The sequence below is a fragment of the Lampetra fluviatilis genome, chromosome 17 (genome assembly GCF_964198595.1).
Source record: "Lampetra fluviatilis chromosome 17, kcLamFluv1.1, whole genome shotgun sequence".
Taxonomy (NCBI): domain Eukaryota; kingdom Metazoa; phylum Chordata; class Hyperoartia; order Petromyzontiformes; family Petromyzontidae; genus Lampetra; species Lampetra fluviatilis.
Genome location: NC_136291.1, coordinates 13,455,813 through 13,476,915, shown reverse-complemented (window position 1 = coordinate 13,476,915; position 21,103 = coordinate 13,455,813). Strand labels below are relative to the sequence as shown.

Here is a 21,103-nt window from a genome sequence, read left to right as displayed (position 1 = left end):
TATAATTAATTCCAAGCTTTTAACATTGTCTGGAGAAATTGAATAAGATCATTGTGGATCCAAGGTCAGGTTGCTCTGTTAGACCTTGATGTGAAAAAATATCAGCTACTCACAGGGTGAGTTTTATTCCTGAATAGTACATTGAAAATGTATGTTGCCATTTTGATATGAACCTAATTTAAATTACAAAAAATCCCAGGTTGTCGCCCATGATTCAGAACTGCGTTTGGTTAATGTTGCCTTAGCCTGTTTTGTATGATCACTTAACACTCAAACTGCTTGACAAGGCTAAATAAAAGCCTCTGTGTATCTTCTGCTAATTCAATTGAGCATTGATTTTTGCCTGGTAATTAAAAGTCCATTAATGCGTTGGACGCTGTAGGTATTGTACGTGTGCTCCGGACGCTTTGTGGATCGCTTGCGTGGCCGCGTCTCACTGGACGGGCAAGGCGGTGCCGTGGATGAATCCTTCCGTTGCTCATGCCGATGTTGCATTGTTTTTCCCTCAGCCACATCACCTGCCTGAAGATCGATCCCCGTCCGACCTTGCCGCCCGGAGATGCGGCAGAGTCACCAATTTGGAGCCACGGCTGCGCCGAGACTTTAGGGCAAAGGAAAAAGTGAGATGCTCATGGTCTTCATCGTAACATTAGCAGCCACAACCTCGCGGGGTTTGGCATTATCTCAATTGCCTCATTTTCTGACATTTTTTGTTTATAGAACAATCTCCATCACATTCACTGTGCTTGCACACAGGTGTATGCACAATGTGTCCACGTGTGTTGGTTATGCGTTGCCTTTGGCTTTGTGGGATTGGCATATTTTCCTGATTTTTCTGCAGCAAACTAAAGCCGGCCGTGCACAACGCTATCATTCACTTCCCACAGCGGAGATAACCGATGCCAAGCGTATATCTGCTGAGTAGACGATGTTTTACAATCAAATGTCATTCACACACACGTAAACACTCACACATTTATACATCAACATGCACTAAGTGGCGGTGAAGTCACCGCAGAGCTTGTGACAAGCTAGGTGCACTTTGAAGCCACGTGAAGTGTCGGAAGCCTCACTTGTAGGAGGTCATGGGACAGACCCAGGTGTTACGGGTTAACCGACTGAGATGACTGGCAGATGCACCACGTGTGTTTGCTACTGTACCAATCATCTGTTGCGTGTTTTTATTTTGCAAACGTGAGACAGAACTGCCTCCTTTTTGACATCGTTCAATTTAACATCGCTAAGCAATAACGATGAGATGCGACCTCTGCTCAAGCAGCGGTGATGTTCGCGAGCGAGCTGAGCGCTCATCGCCGCCTTTGCATGTGGGACCCAGGCTGTGCGTGTCGTCGCTGGCGTCGGGCGCGTTCGGCGAGGACGCTCGAGAGGCCCTCTACGGGGTCTTCGACGGGGAGCGCAACGTGGAGGTGCCGCGGCTGCTGCAGTGCACCATGGGGGACGTGCTGAGCGAGGAGATGCAGCGAGCTCCCGCGTCGTCCAGCGAGGACCACATGCTCTACACCTTCCTGGGGACTCACAAGTATGAGAGGGAGACACACACTCTCCACTGATTGGACACTCCATCGTGTGAGAGACACACACTGCACTGACTGGACACTCACAAGTGTGAGAGAGACGCACACTGCACCTGACTGGACACTCACAAGTATGAGACACACACACTGCACCTGACTGGACACTTACAAGTATGAGAGACACACACTGCACTGACTGGACACTCACACGTGTGAGAGGGAGAGACACTGCACCTCGCTGGACACTCACACAGATGAGAGTTGTGGGGTTTTGAGATATTGCTTTGATATTGCTCGGCCATTGGACATTGAGCTGCATAGCCTCGCTTTTAGTGTGTTTTTTTCTATTGAAGTGAAAATTGATGGCTTTGAATCGGAACAATGTCTTGAAATAATCGCTCTTGCTATCTTAACATGATGTAGCAACACGCGTGTTGCTTACCTGCTCGTTTTGCACAGGAGAAACACAACAGTGTGAGGATTCAATTTAGCACCGTATTCAATGTTGGCAAGAACAACTTTTTGCACATTTTTTTGCCATTCTCTTTTAATACTGCGGATGGTTCTTTTCCCCAGACGACGCATCTGTTTTTATTTTGGGAAACAAAATGTTCTAAATTTTTCCCGTGAAAGAAAGTGTCTTTATGGGCTGTTTGCTGGTTGAATGGATTTAATCTGTTTTACTACACGCTTCTCATTTGAGCAGCCGTACAATTTGCTATTACTTCTTTGGGGGACGGTCATTGACAAAGCCAAGGCTGCTGATGAAAATATAATGGAGAGGGTAGAGTATAAATAAGTCACATAACTTCCCTTTTCTGGGGCAGAAGCAATTCGCTTTTTCCGTAGAACTTGTCTTTATTGTTTTCCCTTGAAATTTCACTTGTATTGGAGCTGTATATTAAATCACTTCATAAGAAGCAGAAGGAGCCCATGCGTGAGCTGCTTTGTACTGTCTGGTCTACCAGCTGTGCACGACTGCCATTTCCCTGCACTTTTTCCAGAACCGCGTTGTGTGGTCGCCTTCCTTAACTTTTCGCCATTCGCCGGGCGAACGCGTTCCACGGCCGTGTCCCTCCAGGAAGCTCGGCACGGCGGGGCAGAAGCTGGGCGCCTCGGCGGTGCTGTGCCACCTCCGCAGGGATCTCCCTGAAGCCGGCAACGGAGGCGGCGGGCGTCTCACGCTAACGGCCGGCAACGTTGGGAGCTGCCGCGTGCTGTTGTGCCGCGCCGGCTGCACCGTGTCCCTGACTCCCGACTTCACACTCACCGAGTGCCGGGAGGAACGCGAGAGGCTACGTGGCATCAACGCCATCATTACGGAGGTGCAGACCGGGGCAAAGCGTGCGGGGTGGGGTGGGGGGCGGCGCGCCATGGCGTTCCTCTCCCGGTCGGCTCTAAGCTTCTGTGCCGTCGACGTCAAACGGCGACGTGCGTGTTGACGGGACAGGGTTTTTTTTTTTTGCCGCAAATTGAGCACGATCTCGGCGAGCGTCGTAGTCTGGTCCCTTCAGTGCCACTGTAAATCAAGCACGCCGCCCTGCTTTCTTGCCTCCGCGCAACGCGGTGGCTCCAGCGGTGGAGCGAGTGGCTTGTGATCGGGGGGCTTGCGAGTTCAACTAGTCGGAGGCTGACTTGACTCATCGTTTGTCCGGCGTTAAAAAATAAAAATAGGTATCGCCTTGTGGCGAAGTTTACATTGACTGTCCTATGGATAGACTCGGCCCCACCATAGCAATGCGGAGTTACCCTTAACCGGCTCAAGGATGTAAACGAGAGATGAACATGGTTGGCTACATATGGTGTAAAAGTAGTTCAGCATACATACATACATACAACGAGCAGCAACATCTACTTCTGGGTCATGCCACCGTCCCAGGATTGCTGTAGTCGAAGCGATACAATCTCTGCACTGAAATGACCATTGTGTTAGTGGAGCCTTGCTGTTTGTATAACCATGGATACTGTTAACTGCATTGCAGTCATAGGCCTAGTAAGCACATGAACCTCCCTTTACAATCCATACATAGCAGGGGTAACCAAAACTATTTCCAAGATCATGAGCAAACACAAGATCCAGGTACGATTCTACACAGTACAAACAATTCGTGATTTGATCCCATCTGTGAAGGATGTGATCCCTGACATGCAATACCCCGGTGTCTACAAACTAAGCTGTGTCTGCGACAGCAGTTACATTTGGGGAAACTAAGCGACATATCTCGGACCGTGTTCGTGGACATAAGGCAGATCTGAAACACCGTAGGACCAATACCTCGGCCGTGGCTGATCATTGTTTTAACGCTGTGGGCACACACGAAATTAATTTTACCAAGACGAAGGTACTCTGCAAACCCACTGGCTATCAGCAAAGATTCGTTCATGAAGCCATCCAGATATAGAAACACAGACACATTTTCAACCGAGAAGATGGGTACAAACTGAGCAATCATTGAAAGGATGTTATTAACCAGCTTAGGTCATAACTGGCTGTGTTGTTCCCTTCCTACCTGCCTATGTGAGCAGTTATTTTCGACTCTCTGAGTTACATTCACGAACACAGCCACCCTTAGCTGTGTTAGTAAATGGCGGCTTGCCATCCTTTTCCTCTTTCTGAGTTCTCTCCGAGCTTACATTTACAAGCAAAATTCTTACATTGACATGCTAATCTCTTAATTCTAGATTTGAAGCTTTTCGTGACTGCAAGGATTCATATTCTTAGGTTTTTTCGGTAAAGTCACGTAGGTAAAAAATGTAAATTAATAAAAGTAAAATAAAACAAAACAAAATAAAAATCACGACGTTTCGGAGGCAACACAAGCCCCCATCTTCAGGTGGAACCGCCACAGCCACGACAGCTGTATCAAGTAAATGAGAGATCACAAGAGACACCACCCCGTATATATAATGGTTGAGGGGGGAAGGGCCAGGAACGGCACACCTGTTATTAATATGGTAAGGTGAGGCTCAAGACCAAGAATAGACTGCATAACAAAAGACCGAGCCTTTGTCATGGAGAGGCGCGGCCTGCAACCAACGCCCAGCCCACATAACAAAAGTGAAATAAGAGAAAGAAAAGCAAAACTAAAACTGGCAAAACAAACTGGCTGTCTATCAGTAACCTGCAATAGTTGTCTGTCAAATAAGATGGTCCAAATAAGTGTAGTTAAATCATTTTTGCATGGTTAATCACATCTTTCCAATGATTACTCAGTTTGTAACCCTCATCACGGTTGAAATTATGTCTGTGTTTGTATATTTGTATGGCTTCGTGTACAAACCTTTGATGGTAGCCAGGAGGTTTGCAGAGCACCTTGGTCTCGGAAAAGACAATTTCATGAGAGCCCAGAGTTGTAGCATCGATCGGCAACGGCCGAAGAATCAGTTCTGCCGTGTTTCAGATCTGACTTGTGTTCGCGGACACGATCAGGAACATGACGTTTCGTTTCTCCAATGTAGCAATCACCACAACTGCAACTCAGTTTGTAGACTCCAGGATACTGTAAGTCAGGAATGACATCCTTCACAGATGGAATCCGATCACGGATTTTATGCACTGTACTGAATCGGACTTGGATCTTATGTTTGTTTAGAATTTTGGAGATCTTTTTGGTCACGCCTGCTATGTATGGTAACGTGATAGTTTTGGTCGGAGTTTCATGTGGCTGTTTCTGTATGGTGGGAGAGACAGCTTGGCGTATGGTGCGGTCAGAGTATCCGTTCATCCTGAGGGCCCGATGTACGTGTCTTAATTCACCGGCCAGGTGGTGTTGGTCAGAAATGCCATGGGCTCTGTGGTATAGCGTTTTGATGAGAGAATTCTTTTGAGATGGGTGGTGGTGGGAATCCGGTTTCAAGTAGGAATCTGTTTGGGTAGCTTTCCTGTACACAGAATGTCCCAAGGATCCGTCAGGTCTCCTCTCAAACAGAATATCCAAGAATGGTAGTTTACCATCTTTCTCCACTTCCATGGTGAATCTGATGGATGGGTGTCTGGAATTGATGTGGTCCAAGAAGTGGTTCAATGCTGGGAGGCCATGTGGCCAGATGACGAAAGTGTCATCCACATACCTCTTCCACAGGGAAGGACGCAGGGTGGATGTCTGGATGGCGTCTGATTCAAACTTTTCCATGAACATGTTGGCTATCACTGGTGACAAGGGGGAGCCCATAGGGGTAACCTCATTCTGTTTGTAGAAGGTGCCATTCCAGGTAAAATAGGTGTTGGTGAGGCAATGCCTAACCAGCACAGGTACATCAGAATTCAATACATGTTGGACTAAGTCCTCAATTATTGTTAGGGTGTCCGGTACTGGGACTTTGGTAAACAGAGATACTACATCAAAACTGACGAGGATGTCATCAGGAGATAGTACCATGTCCTTAACCATAGAGACTAATTGGGTTGAGTTGAGTACTGCCGAAGAGGTCTTGCCTGTGAAGGGAAGCAGAGTATCTGATAGAAACCGGGCTAGTTTGTAGGTAGGAGAGTTTATCGTCGACACGATGGGTCGTAGCGGGGTGCCTTCTTTATGGATCTTGGGAAGACATAGAGGCTGAGAGGTCTTGCCGCCGATGGTTATAGAGAGGGACGTTTACTTGGTTCGATTAGGGAAGTCGAACTCGTGATGATGCTGTTGGTTTTTGTCGTTAGGCTTTTAGTGGGATCGTTTTTAATTTTGGAGTGACTCCCATCATTAAGTAGGTCCAGGATTTTATTGTTGCATGAATCTTTATCTTACAAACACATTTAATGTTAACACAAAAAATGTCACCTTCCGATTGGAACCACGTTGATAACATGACTTCTGCTTTTGCTGACTTAATGTCAGCCAAATGCAAAGCTAACCTGATTTCTAAATTCAACCTCCTATCTAAGAAGAAACCAGAGCCACACATCACAAAGCTGGATGTTAACAAGACCGTGATTAATCAGAGTAACATCCCAATTTCTGACAATCTAAAAACGGTACTGGCCAAAGGACTAAATTTCGCCGTCACCCCTAAATATATACCAGTAGAGGATGTGATTTCTCAGATTGATGTAGCCCTCAGAGGCATAGGACACATCCATGCGGATGTAGCAAGAGCTGAAATTGCTACTATTCTTAAGAATGCTAAGAAACCCACTAGTAACATCAGCAAAAACGAACGTTCTGAACTCGCGGACCTAAAAAAGAGAGATGATATAGTCATCCTCTCGGCAGACAAGGGCAATGCCACAGTCATCATGGATAAAGATTCATACAACAATTGAATTCTGATGTACCTGTGCTGGTTAGGCATTGCCTCACCAACACCTATTTTACCTGGAATGGCACCTTCTACAAACAGAATGAGGGTACCCCTATGGGCTCCCCCTTGTCACCAGTGATAGCCAACATGTTCATGGAAAAGTTTGAATCAGACGCCATCCAGACATCCACCCTGCGTCCTTCCCTGTGGAAGAGGTATGTGGATGACACTTTCGTCATCTGGCCACATGGCCTCCCAGCATTGAACCACTTCTTGGACCACATCAATTCCAGACACCCATCCATCAGATTCACCATGGAAGTGGAGAAAGATGGTAAACTACCATTCTTGGATATTCTGTTTGAGTGGAGACCTGATGGATCCTTGGGACATTCTGTGTACAGGAAAGCCACCCACACAGATTCCTACTTGAAACCGGATTCCCACCACCACCCATCTCAAAAGAATTCTCTCATCAAAACGCTATACCACAGAGCCCATGGCATTTCTGACCAAGACCACCTGGCCGGTGAATTAAGACACGTACATCGGGCCCTCAGGATGAACGGATACTCTGACCGCACCATACGCCAAGCTGTCTCTCCCACCATACAGAAACAGCCACATGAAACTCCGACCAAAACTATCACGTTACCATACATAGCAGGCGTGACCAAAAAGATCTCCAAAATTCTAAACAAACATAAGATCCAAGTCTGATTCAGTACAGTGCATACAATCCGTGATCTGATTCCATCTGTGAAGGATGTCATTCCTGACTTACAGTATCCCGGAGTCTACAAACTGAGTTGCAGTTGTGGTGATTGCTACATTGGAGAAACGAAACGTCATGTTTCTGATTGTGTCCGCGAGCACAAGTCAGATCTGAAACACGGCAGAACTGATTCTTCGGCCGTTGCCGATCATTGCTACAACTCTGGGCTCTCATGAAATTGTCTTTTCCGAGACCAAGGTGCTCTGCAAACCTCTTGGCTACCATCAAAGGTTTGTACACGAAGCCATACAAATATACAAACACAGACATAATTTCAACCGTGATGAGGGTTACAAACTGAGTAATCATTGGAAAGATGTGATTAACCATGCAAAAAGGATTTAACTACACTTATTTGGACCATCTTATTTGACAGACAACTATTGCAGGTTACTGATAGACAGTCAGTTTGTTTTGCCAGTTTTAGTTTTGCTTTTCTTTCTCTTATTTCACACTTTTGTTATGTGGGCTGGGCGTTGGTTGCAGGCCGCGTCTCTCCATGACAAAGGCTCTGTCTTTTGTTATGCAGTCTATTCTTGGTCTTGAGCCTCACCTTACCATATTAATAAGAGGTGTGCCGTTCCTGGCCCTTCCCCCCTCAACCATTATATATACGGGGTGGTGTCTCTTGTGATCTCTCATTTACTTGATACAGCTGTCGTGGCTGTGGCGGTTCCACCTGAAGACGGGGGCTTGTGTTGCCTCCGAAACGTCGTGATTTTTATTTTTATTTTGTTTTATTTTCCTTTTATTTATTTTAATTTTTTACCTACGTGACTTTACCGAAAAAACCTAAGAATATGCTAATCTCTCACAATACAATGGCCACCCCCCCAGCTTCATTGGTCAAGATTGACCCGATCTTACATATACATGCAAATTTCAAATTTCTTACATTGACCTGCTAATCTCACAATACATTGGCCACCCCCACAGCTTCGTTTGTCAAGATTTACCCGATTTACATTTACATCTCTAGCCCCGCCCACTGACCCTTGGGCTACACCCATCTCAAATCTTTATAACTCCCTGCCTTAGCAGCGCTCCCGACAATATATTATTTCCTGCCTCAGCAGCTCTCCCGCTATATTTTTCACCTGATGACAATTGCTTGTGTTGCGATCGAAATGTCGTGATATTGTTATCATTTTTATAAATTGTATTATTTTTCTATCTACGTGGCTTTACCGAAAGACCCAAAGAATGTGAATTCCTGCAGTCACGAAAGCTTTAAGTCAAGATTTAATACAAGCCACTCTTTAAAACAGCTCTCCAAGTATTGTTTATCTCGTGGGGGATTATACAAGCTCCTGTAAATCATATATGAATGATATGGAATAATCAAACTAAGACCCATATCTAACAGAGAGCCGTTGCCTATAAACATTTGGTAGTTCACCAGCACTGAATTGCTTGTGTTGAACCGATGTTGCTGAAATGATGCACTCCCAGAAGGCCGTGCATCTGACGGAATGTGTAAAATAGGTTGTTTTTTTACTGAGGCAATGCACGGGCACGTTACATTGCGCTGTGACGCATGTAGATACAGTAAACATAAACTAAAGCGGTTGTAAAAAGCAGGGGATAGAAAAATGGGAAACGAACCCACTGCTCCATAATAGGCTATTTTGTTAACTTGGGGGAACCACGCGGGCATTGCCATCCGACCACCTGCTTGCCCGCTTGTGCCGCACGTTGAACGCCGCCCCTGTTTCGCTGCTCGGATCCGTTCGCGCGGCAGGACAACAAGGTGGGTGGGGTGACGAGCGTGACGCGGCTGCTGGGCTGCTCCTTCCTCTACCCGTCGGTGCTGCCCCGGCCGCACACGCGCGCCCTGCGCCTCACGCCCGACGACGAGCTCCTGCTGCTGTGCAGCCGCTCCCTCGCCGCCTTTCTCCCGCCCATCGAGGCTGTGGAGGCGATCCGGGACGTCGCCGACCCACTGGCCGCCGCCAAGAAGCTCACTACGCTCGCCCAGGGCTATGGCTGCCACGACAACCTGGGAGTGGTGGTGGTGAGGCTCAGCGTCGCCTTGGAGGATGCAGGCTGCTGCACCTGTGATGCTGTCTCTGCTGAAACGGCCGTGAACAATGGGTAAGATGTCCTACCGCTGCTGCTGCTGGTCTGTGGTGGAGAGGAGAGTGGCCTAGCATCGTAAACCTACATTTAGAGCTGTATTCTGAGTCTCGACTCAGCTCGCCTTGTGACACGTTTCCTCTTGGGCGTGAGCCGCTCCGTTGCTTCCAAAGAAGCATGAGCAGCTCAGCCAAAGGCTTGGCACAGACTGATTTCCTGAGCGTGGCCGGGACCATGCTCAGAGCCGGCTCAAGTTAAGCGCATGGCTCTGAGTTGGCTCACTTTAGCCAGATCCAAACGCGAGCCAAGTGGTAACTAAGAATATGGGTCTCATTCAGCATAACATCGATTTTATTTATGATTTTACATGAGTCTAGCAAATGTTTAATGGTGATGCTGTGAAAGCCCCGATGAGGAAAGTGAGTAAAAGGCCTCCCTGTGTGCAATGCTGACTTCCGGAGCATGGCTATACTTACATGCCAAATGATGATTGTTTAGGAGTGGAGTTGATGCATTGACTTGTTTGGATGAGTTATTATTCACTTTTTCTTTCGGGGAAAACATCCTGAAGCAGCGGAGGGAGCAGCAGCGGAGCGTTCTCGGAGCTGAGCAGCGAGGTGAGCAGCGAAGTCGCGGGGTCAGAGGTCAGCAGCGAGGTTGGCTCCACCGCTTCTGACGAGCAGCCGCCGTCTCTGGGCCTTGTGGAGGTAAGTGCTGCCTCCGAGCTTTGCCGTGCTACAGTGGCGAGATGTTAATTCCCTCGCCTGGTATGCAGGAGGTCATGGGCTCGATTCCGATTCCGATCCTGACGCCTGCTGTATATTTGGAGTTTGCGATGTTCTCCCCGTGGTCATGTGGATTTTTCTCCGGGTCCTCTATTTTTTCCGTCCACAGTTCGAAATTAAATTCTATATGATAAGCCACTTCGTTGAGCTGTAATTCGTGGCCGGGTTGCTTCTGAAAAAAGAGCACTATAGGTCAATGTGCCTTACCTGCTAAAATGTAAATAGTTTATTTTAGAGTGCTGGTAATGCAGAACGTCTGCTGGAGTTCCTCTACTCTCACTCACTGCGAGTTCCAATCTAGTACTCACCGGTTTTTGGACTCGTCTAGAAAGTCAGAAAATCAGGCCTAGATATGATATTTTGGACGATCAGAAGACACGTTCTGTTTCAGATTGATACAAAAATGTCACGTGAAGTCACGAATGTGACATCGCTTTTGCTGCCGAAAGTGGTGTCATATGGCAACGTGCCCTGCAACTGTTGTTCGCGTGAAGACATTGGTACAAAATGTACGTGACCCGAACATCTGAAAACAATCCAAAATTGTTCATACATTTTCAAACATACAAAATTAAAAATGATTTATCTAACATTTATTTGAAATACGTACACGTTTAAATGTTATAAAATCACAACTTTAAAACCAATCATACATTTACATAAAACACCGCTTCATAACATTGTTCAAATATTACTTGCCTTTAAACATTCCAGTTTGTTGAAAACAACAGACCCACTTTGCATATTTATCCACGTGACAAATTTATTTGCTTGGCTTTGTCGGGTAGTGGAGGCTTGTTGTGGCTCTACTTGACATTATCATGACACGATTTATCCCAAAAGAAACGAATTATGAGTGCATTCTCAAGTTTAGTTAAATAGTTAAATAGGAATGGAACGGGCAGGAAAGGGGATTAATACCTTTAGATGCTCATTCAATTCGATTGAACCCATGGGAACAGTAGAAGGTAATGATGATTAACACTGGTTTATCCTAGAAAAATAACAGGCTAGCGCTTTGGCGGGGGGGTGGCATTTCTTCCATGTGGGGAGCTGGGGGGTGTAGCGAGGTGGACGGACTCACAGGTGGGAGATTTTGGGGGACATTTTATGATGTAAAAAATATGTATTCATATTGGAGGAATCTGATTAACTATAAAGCTCTTTTTCACATATATCCAGTCGGGGCATGTCAGAACATTACAACAACAAACAATACATAAGCACAAAAGGAGTGCAAAGTATAGGAAAGGTAAACAAGTTACTTTATAATATATATATGAATAAAACCAAACTATATTTTTTAATCTTACCAGGTAAAGCCCAGTGAGCTTATTTTTCTGGAGCGACCTGGCCACAAATGATAGAACACAAATGATAGCTCAACGATTAAAATATATTTTCATTAACTTAAATACTAATGGGAAGCTGTTCATACGTCCATTCAAAAAAATAAATGTGTGAATTGTTCTCGGCATGTTTGAGTGTAACTGTGCGTTCTGCTAATTTCATTTCTATTCTATTACAGAGTAGTCTTAGTAACCACGAATGTTTTAGATAAGATATTTTGAATAAACCCCCTTGCAAGACTTGTAGTGAGTGGCCGGCCTTTCCCACATGGAGTGTGATCGCCGGTGAGATTTGGGTCGCGTGAGCTCTGCCGTACGTGTGGGGGGATTATCAGTATACAGTGTGTAATGCCCTGCTGCTAGGGAAGGCAGTGGATGATGCCGTGGTTCTCCATGGCGGCCTGGCCTTAACTAGCCCACAACATTATGATATCTTAACTCGTAACGCACTGCCACACAGTATTCACTCGCTGTCAAAGAGAGAGAACGACTCCTTGAGCCGGTGCCAACAATCGCCCAAGCTCTGTGGTCCTCGATGTTAAATAGTTATCGGCCAATCCGTGAGTGTTTACGTGTGGGAGGCGAGGAGGGTTGGTTGATGGCACGTATGTTGTGAAGCTCCCTCCCCATGGGCATGGAGGAGCCATAACCTGGCTCTGGCAGGAGAAGGCAATAAAGCACAAATGTGGACTCCACCGGTTCCGTCCCTATGGAATAGAATGTTTCTCCGTCGCACGTGTGGATTTTCTCAGGGTGCTCCAGTTTCCTCCCACGTGTAAAGACTCGCTGAATTGCTGATAACATCTTACTATATAGAGGACTACAGACCTTGGGAAATTCTTTGTGCCGGCTCATGGCATGGCTGCTCTCCTGCTCGTCTGTGGTTCCTCATGAGTCGTCCTCTCTCTGCGAGCGAATACTGTGTGGCATGTTACGAGTTGAAATCATTATAGCATAACTATATAAGATCCAATTACGCTTTTGGAAGTTTTACAACAAGTTGAGACGATCGAAACACACGGATTATTTTTGTTTTAAGGACTAGGATATTTAATGCAGAACACAGCAGGAATGAAATTATTTGATTAATTTGAGATTTGTGCCGGCACATTGAATTACGCGAACCAAGATTTACCACTGGTGCTGTAGAAAAGATGAATCACCACGAGAGTTCACTGATCTATCATTTAAACAAATATTTCTTGTGGCCAAAAAATATATAAATTCAGATTCTGAAATGAAGGGCTCACAGCTAATTGCGGTGTGTTAGATGGAGGTCAAAGTGTGTGTCCTCTTGTGTGTGCATGTGCGTGCGTGGTTGAGATTGGAAATCTCATTACAGGCCCTGCGTGTGTGTGTAACACGTGTGACGAGTTGTGCGTGTTCGTTTTTTGTTTGTGGGGGAGCAGTGGCGCAATGGCTATCGCACTGCTCTGCGAGCTCGGCAACCCTAGTCAATTCCCTGCTCACAGCCAACATCGGTGGCGAATATCTAAAGTGGTTCTGGGCCTCCCCTAAGTCTGCTCAGCTTTAAATAAGTACCTTGTGCGGTATGTAAACAGCATTGGGGAGACAAAGATGGCCAGGTATGGTGTTGGCCACCCACTCCCTCTTGTGTTGTGCCAGCCTTCAAAGGTGCTCACTAACAGCACTTGCCCCAACAGTTAATGGCTGCGTGGGGGATCTTTGTGTTTGTGTAACGTGTGTTGCTTAGTTTAACACCCAGAAAACCTGTATTATGGGTGTATTGCATAACGTGTGTATGTGTTGTGTGTGCATTCTGCAGGTGGGAGGCTCGGTGCCATCTCTGCAGCTCTCCGAGCGCCGATGCAGCCTCCACCCGAGCGCCTCTGCGCGCACCTTCCAGCGGCAGATGTCGGCCGCCACCTTCTCGAGCGCGTACTCCGATCCGGGCCTGGACAGCAGCGACGACGAGGACACGGGGTGCGGCAGCGGCGGCGGCAGTGGAGTCGGCGCCACCAACGGTCACGGCGCCAACGGCGCCAACGGCGGCGGGGGTAGCGACGCCAACCCTCTGTACTGTCTGCAGATGGGCGGCGGGGGACAGCGGCTGGAGGTGGAGGCCGACGTGCACCCGCTGTGCGCCTTAGCCGGGCCCTCGTCGCGATCGCTCAAAACCCTCTCGGTGACGTCCTCCGAGACGAGCGACGAGGGGATCGTCATCTCGCTCCGCGCTGACACCTCCGTGGCGTGCTCCGAGAAGCCGCCCGGCGCCCACGAGCCCAGGTCGAGCAGTGCGGCGGCGGCGGCCTCCGAGAAGCGCGACGGCGAGGCGGGCGAATCGGAGGGGTGCGATCGGTCGCGAGAGAGCAAGCTGGAGCCCTCCTGGTGCGACAGAGGTAGCGGCGGCAGGAAGGTCATGAACGGGAGCAATGCGCGCTGGCTGGCGGTCGCCGAAGGCCACAGCAAGGCAAACGGCGGCAGCGGCGGCAGCAGGAGCGGCGACGCCACCCTGGGAATGGGGCGGTGCAGCAAGAAGATCTTGAGGAGGATCCAGAGTCACTCCGACCTTCTCAGCGGCCGCGATGTCCCCCTCGTGGCCGGGCTGGGCCGCGGTGGCCTGGTCGCGTCCTCCTCCTCCGCGGGCGCCGCCGGCGCCGCGGCCACGCGCTCGGGATGCATCTCGGCACCGCACTGCAATGGCGGCGCGAGCACCCTGGGGCGCGGGCGCCGCAACGGCTCCGTGGTGACGCCCGATTGCGGCCAGGGCCTCATGGAGGTGATCGTGGCGAGCGACGCAGCCCCTGCACGCCCCAAGCGCTCCGCCTACTTCGTGTCGGAGCCGGCACCCGGGCCGGACCCGGACGATGAACTCATCGTCCCGCCGGAGCTGGAGGAGGAAGTAAGGGAACAGATCCGGCAATACCAGCAGCAGCAGAAGCTGCAAGATCAGCAGAAAGCTACCGAGCAACAGAAAGTTGAGCAGCAGCAGATGAAGCAGCCGCTGAAGCTACAGCAAGAGAGGAGAGAGGCGTTAATTCAACAAGATGTTTATGACACTGCACTCTAACAAAACTGTTCCCTAAGTTTTATTTTAAAAGTCAAAGAGTACCTGGAGCTTGTACATTATAGATGCACCAACGCTGGAATCAGTACTGTTTTGTTGAATGTTTATGATGACCTATGGTTGGGTCCAGTTGGAGCTCATGAAGATGGAACCCTGTTAGGTATGTACGGAACATCTGGTGAAAGCAGTAGCAGATATATGGAGCAATAGTTGCAATAACAAACGTAAGTCGGATCTCTACATCGAATGTGGAAAAATTGCACTGAAAGTAAAATCTCACCAACTTTATTTAACATTTACAGGACTTGCATGTGAAAGGTTCCAGTCATAATCGACGACATACCTTAGTGCCGACTCGCGTGCGTAGCTCCCGTCTGTGATATGAGCATCGAATTACTGTATAAGAGATGTGAACACGTGACACCCACGTGACCGGAGACCGTTGGACTTTATGCGCAGCTCAGTTCCAATGGCCTGTAACCCCCCCCGCCTCCTCTCCCCCGTCCCGTGCTTAAGTCGCAAGTGTTCACAGCAGCCATTCAAGTAGAATTAAGCAATGTTGAATGCTCGAGAGTTTTAACATGTATTTACTCCGCTCCATTGGCAGCTTGTGGCATCCGAGACATTGCACTTTACAATTCATCCACGGCCAACTCAACCAAAGGGCTACGGAAAGGGGAGGGAGACCTTTGTTCTGCGTCCTTTCCACGTCATTACTGTACAGTATAAGTTGGGAAAACAGCACAGTCCAAATGACATCACCACGTGACTGAAATGAAGGGACAATGATAGACTGTTCACTCATAAGGCTTTAAATATCGCTGTTTCTCCTGCATTTAATATGGCTACACCCAGTGTGTGTGTGCGTGAGGAGGTATGACTGCCGCTTTGACTCTGTTGGATTCTCTTTTGCCAGCGTGGCAATGCTCTTCGGTGAAGCTGCAGGTGTAGATGCTGCTGCCGCTGCTGCTGGTTGAAAAATACCCCAAACACTATGCATTTAGCATCACTTGAGCATCCAGTCAGAGGAGATCCCTCGCCCGTCTCTCCTTATGCTCAAGGTCACCACTGCCTTGAGTGCTCAGATATTTGTCGTTTCAATTTGGAGTTTGGTTGATTATCTGTGACACATGCACCAATGGTATCGATGTGTATTTTTTTAATACTATACTTTTTCAAGATGCCGTAGATTATTTTCGACAAAATGGCAAGTAGTTTGTGAGTAAAGCCTTGTAGAGAAGTCATGATTATAGTTGATAACTAACAATACGGTGTATTTTCATACTGCCCCTTGTCTTTGGAAGTGTGTTTTTTTTAACGCTTTTATTCTCGACTCGCGCGCTGGCAGACGTGTGTGGCCCCCCTCTGAGCTGCTGCTGACACTCATGGGCTCACACCGTCATCCGGCAGCGGATGCCCAGTGACATACCTTTATACGTTAGCACAAACGGATAGTTGTGATCATCCTACACAAACCGTTGTGTCGTTTTTTGCAGGTCATGTTTGGGCGCAGTGGGTAACGCTTGCACCTCACGGCAAGAAGGTCCTGGGTTTGATTCCCGACTGGCGCCTTTCTGTGTGGAGATTGTATGTTCTCCCCCTGTTCAGCATGGGTTTCCTCCGGGTTCTCCAGTTTCCTCCCATTAGCTAAAATCAATCGATGTAACCGGTGTTAACCAAAACATCCCAATGTTGAAAGAATAGCCTGCAAATGACTCATTTGGGATTACACACAGCAGCATTGCCCCCTTCTGCGAAAACTTGACAGCACCCTTCTGAATGAGAATATTGAGGCTCGGTGAGGATTTCCTGGATAAATAATAATAATGACCTTACGAGGATTTACAATAATCATAATCCCATTGGGGAAGAAGTAGAAATAATTATTACCAGCCATGTAACCTTAGCCCAAGCTAATACACTTGAGGGCTAGATTGAGAGCTGGATTAAGGTGTTTGGTCCCATATTTGGCTGTATACTTTGGCATGGTTTTGCCAAAACTACAATGATTATGAGCATTCGCCATCGTATCAATCCGGCTGCACACGTTTTATGTTCAATTAACTTTTTTTTAACTAACTTGGACGCTGGCTTGGACTGCTCTTATATTATGGTCTATTTGACTGCAACTGATGTCTTGCTTATGCCAAATCAGCCTTCTGTGCAGCACTAAAGCATGCAGGCCATTTTACAGAAAGAGCATTGTTATGGATACCTCCACCTAACTTACTGACGTATAAAATAGTTTCAGCAAAAAGCTGTGCATATAATCAATGTTGTAGCCTACGGAAAGTCGGTGAGTAGAAGAACACTTAGGTGTCTTCTCATTCTATTTGGGTGATGTGATATTTTAACAAGAGATTAATCCAAGTACTTTTGAATTCATCACAGACACTCATGATCTTGCATCCCTCAGCTGTGACATCTTGTCAACTCTGTACGCTGATTATCTGCAGGAATTCCTTTCTGGTATAAAGCCGGGTTCTTCAACCATATCTCAGCTGTGCTGGTGGGTCACATGCCATCATATAACATCTGAATGTGTGATCACGACTGTTTTGTATCCAGGTCTCACATTTATCTCTCATTTATCTAATTTTCATCCTCACTAATCATTATCTCTTCTCTAAAGCTCTCTCACCACCGTCTCTTATTTCTCTCATCTTTCACGTGAACTTGTATCTCTCTGTGGCTGCTGAGCCATGGATCAGCAGCCACTCCACAAGGGCCTTTGCGAGCCACTTGACACGCAGGCCGCGAGTTGAGCGCCGCTGTGTAAAGGATAGAAGAGTTATACCGTATTGAAAAATAACAGATACAGTCTTCTCTCGTTATTCGCGAAGGGTACGTTCTGGGGATGCTCGTGAATAGCACATTTCGCGGATAACGATATTGGATTCGAAAACCTACATTTTGAATGAATTACCTTAAATACATAAATAAGCAATTAAGCACATGAACATTTTCTCATCACTTTCTTGCATCACATTCTCTCATCACATTATCTCTCTCTTTCTCGATGGAGTCGTGCAGAGTTCCAGATGTGATTCGCGGATGGCCAAAATGACGGACAGCAAGTTCGTGAATAACGAGGCGAATACCGTTTCCCACATTCGTGTGGTGGGCTGCCAATACTGCAGGGCATGGTCTAACGAAGTTGAGAACTTACGAAATAAAAACTGCTTTGATGTTGTATGGAATTGAACGTGAAAGTGCTCGGTGTTACCCGTCTGGCAAACAAAGCCTGCAAATCAAACACAAAGGGATTATGAAAAAACACTTCCAGAATGCAAAACGCAGCAACAGAATTATTGGCCTTCTCCCACAAAAGTTGACGAGTGTCAACTGGTGTTCCTCGGTGTTAATCATCAACATCATGAATACTGTAATGAGCTGCACACATTTGAATGATTGCTATATATTTGTGTGTGTATACTGCATTGTAGACTTTAAGACGAAACCCAGATCTAGTTTTTTGAGACACTACTTTTATGATTCTGCATTAAAAGGGAATGCAGCTATATCACTGAATTGAAACTGGTGGAAGTCGCTGGTTGTTCACCCTCGGACATCCTGCATGCAAGGTGTCCCCTAGATGCACACAGATGGGGAGAGGCTGAAGCGTCGTGCCCTCAACAGCGAGACATTAGTTAACAGGGGTGTTCGTGCCGAGAAGCACGACTCGCGCTTTTATTAGGCAATGCCGCGGCGCTTTTTGATTGCCTTCAACAGAGCCGGGTAGCGGCTGTGCCTCATCACCCAGCTCGTGAGTAGTCCCCGGGGGACCGGCACCAGCAGGGCGCGGGCTTCTATCGATTGGCTGTCAAGAGTGACTGCTTTTGATACATACAGCACATGGTTGTGCAGTTGGGGTTTTTTTCCTGATTGTGAGGGCGCCGTAAATTGGGAGCGTGGGGCCGTGCACGGCACCTCGCGGCACCTCGCCGGGAGTGATGTACGGGTGCTCCTGCTCTGCGTTAATGAATGCGCTCCTTGGTGGTCGTTTGAACACGTCCGCGGTGTATCGGAGCTTCCGCCTCTTGCTGCTTTCGGACTACCTTTACATTCCCGGTGATATCTTTACGATTCTACGGATTAACACTGAACACCCGTGGCTCGGAGAGCCCAAAGGTTCCCATCGCTTCTAAATGACCTTACCTCGTGCAATTGAAATTGACTAAAAATGTGACCCCCCCCCCCCGAATTGTCACTCGTGCTGTCTCCTACTTGAGTCACACTTGAAATAACTTTTTTCTGGTGTCCGATAACATTCATTGTCAACCATAGAGTGCTTATTATGTCGTCGAGTCGTGCACGTTTCTCTTAACAGTTCCACGCCACGGGGAGTACATGGGTTGCGACGGTCTCGCACTGGTCATCGCCCCTGCCAGGCTATAGACGGTTGCAGTCATTTTGTGCCACTAATCGACTTTGAACTCTGAAGCCAGCACTGCAATACATAATGGCCTTTATTAATCGCGAATGTTGAGGCTGAAGGAACGTGATCGATGCGTTGTGTTCTGGATTGGTCGTTGTCCTGCAAGCCACAATTGTAGAGAAGAGCATGAGCTTTGCTTACATTTTGGTTCCATGGAAAATATAGTTTTCTTCCCCAATGTTCTGTTCTGCTCCTGGATATTCCCCAGAGTGATATATTTCTGCTATAGACATCGGTTCTAATGATGGGTGGGGGGGGGGGAACAAAAAAACCCTGACAATTATTTTATAACTCTTAGGAGTTGACAAATAATGTTATTCTCTGAGAGAAGCGATTGTGTTATGGGCGCATGTGTCGTGTGTTGTGTGTCGAGTGTGACCAGTAGTGGCTGTCTGGACTTGTGGTGGCTGTCTGGACTTGTGGTGGCTGTCTGGACTTGTGGTGACTGTCTGGACTCGTGGTGACTGTCTGGACTCGTGGTGACTGTCTGGACTCGTGGTGACTGTCTGGTCATGGCAATGAAGAGCTGTTAACTCAAACCCAACTGAGCAGGACACAACCACGACTTTGACCCTTTGCTTCCTTTGTGGTCTGCTAATGCATGCAGGTGTGTACATACGCAAACCACGAAATTTTTCATTGGCAGAGTTCGTACTCGATGTACATACGTATGTGAAAGGGTATAGCATCAGGACTGCATTGCAGATGCTGCCGGTGGTCATTACAGAGGCTGCAATGGGACGTGTTTGTGTCCCCGCTGACTTGGAGGCGACTTGACAGGCGTGAGTGACACATGAGGCACTATGCGCGGCTGCGCAGGGGGAATGTTTGGAGTTTGGGGTTGAGCATGGGATGCCATGTTTCACTGATGTATACAACTGATCACTCGCCATGTGTAAATACATCTTTATTTTCGTAATTGTGTTTAACATCCATTATTTCCTATCGGTATGATTTATGATCTGGGATATTGATTTTGTTGTGTACATGACAGAGTATATATATCGTGAGAGAGATCTGCACAGCTATTGTTTAGTACTGTGTTACGAATTTGTTCCTTGCATTTGCAGAAACTCAACGTTATTTAAAAAAAGAAAATCAGCTTAACATAGTTTCCAACATAACGAAAGGGAAAAGAACTGCACAGTACAGCCGTGGGTGTTTAACATTCCATTTTTTGTGCAACATTGAATCAGGTTTATGTACCTGTATAGGGCATATTTATCAGCCTAACACATTTTGTTGTATCTTTAGTGCATATCATCAAATAAAAAAAATCATCTAATGAAATGCAAGCCTTTGCAATGTCTCATGGATTAAGGGTATGGTGTTGAACATCCGTGTGGTCCAGGGATTTTGCGAACAATATTATGCACTGCAAAGAAGTTTCAATGTCATTCAATGTCGGCTCTGACCTCCCTCTCTCAAGTAATGGGCCGGCCGGCCGGCACGCATCTCCATTCGAGCCCCAAGCCACTGGCTGTCATACATTTGGTGGTCAACAGGACACCCTTTCGACTGATCACCATGGATAATACAGAAGTTTTTTTGGGGTTAGATCACGTAAATATTAATGTGTCGTTAAACCCGCCACCACCCGACACGGATAATTAGTAAAGTTGTCTCGTAAACAGAACATGCCAATTCGTTACTTATACATCACACCGGTGTGTTGGAGAGTAAGTCCACCACATTTACAATCTGAGTACGACATTTGGCATCAGGTGGCAGCCAGATCACTATGGATCTCCATCCTGTACCAGGCATTTCAGAAACTTAAAAAGCAATGAAATTGTTTGTCAGATGAGCCGCTTCGGGCTGGACAGGGGTCCCCCCCCTTCTCTTCGCCCCCCCTCCAACCTTAACCCCTTAGGGGGTGTTG

At 47.2% G+C, this 21,103-nt stretch overlaps 1 protein-coding gene across 3 annotated transcripts in view; it reads left to right on the top strand.

Moving 5' to 3' along the window:
- Positions 1-20,505, top strand: part of LOC144936949 (PH domain leucine-rich repeat-containing protein phosphatase 2-like) — a 90,907-nt gene extending 70,402 nt beyond the window's left edge. For 2 of the 3 annotated variants that reach the window (XM_078864192.1, XM_078864190.1), the window contains 6 exons: positions 510-620; positions 1,337-1,540; positions 2,617-2,860; positions 9,287-9,639; positions 10,193-10,328; positions 13,542-20,505. In XM_078864192.1, coding sequence (XP_078720318.1) covers positions 510-620; positions 1,337-1,540; positions 2,617-2,860; positions 9,287-9,639; positions 10,193-10,328; positions 13,542-14,786 — 2,293 coding nt within the window. In that variant the 3' untranslated portion in view covers positions 14,787-20,505. The remainder of the gene's footprint in view (positions 1-509; positions 621-1,336; positions 1,541-2,616; positions 2,861-9,286; positions 9,640-10,192; positions 10,329-13,541) is intronic. The other variant, XM_078864191.1, reaches the window with a different exon arrangement.
- Positions 20,506-21,103: the final 598 nt, after the last annotated feature.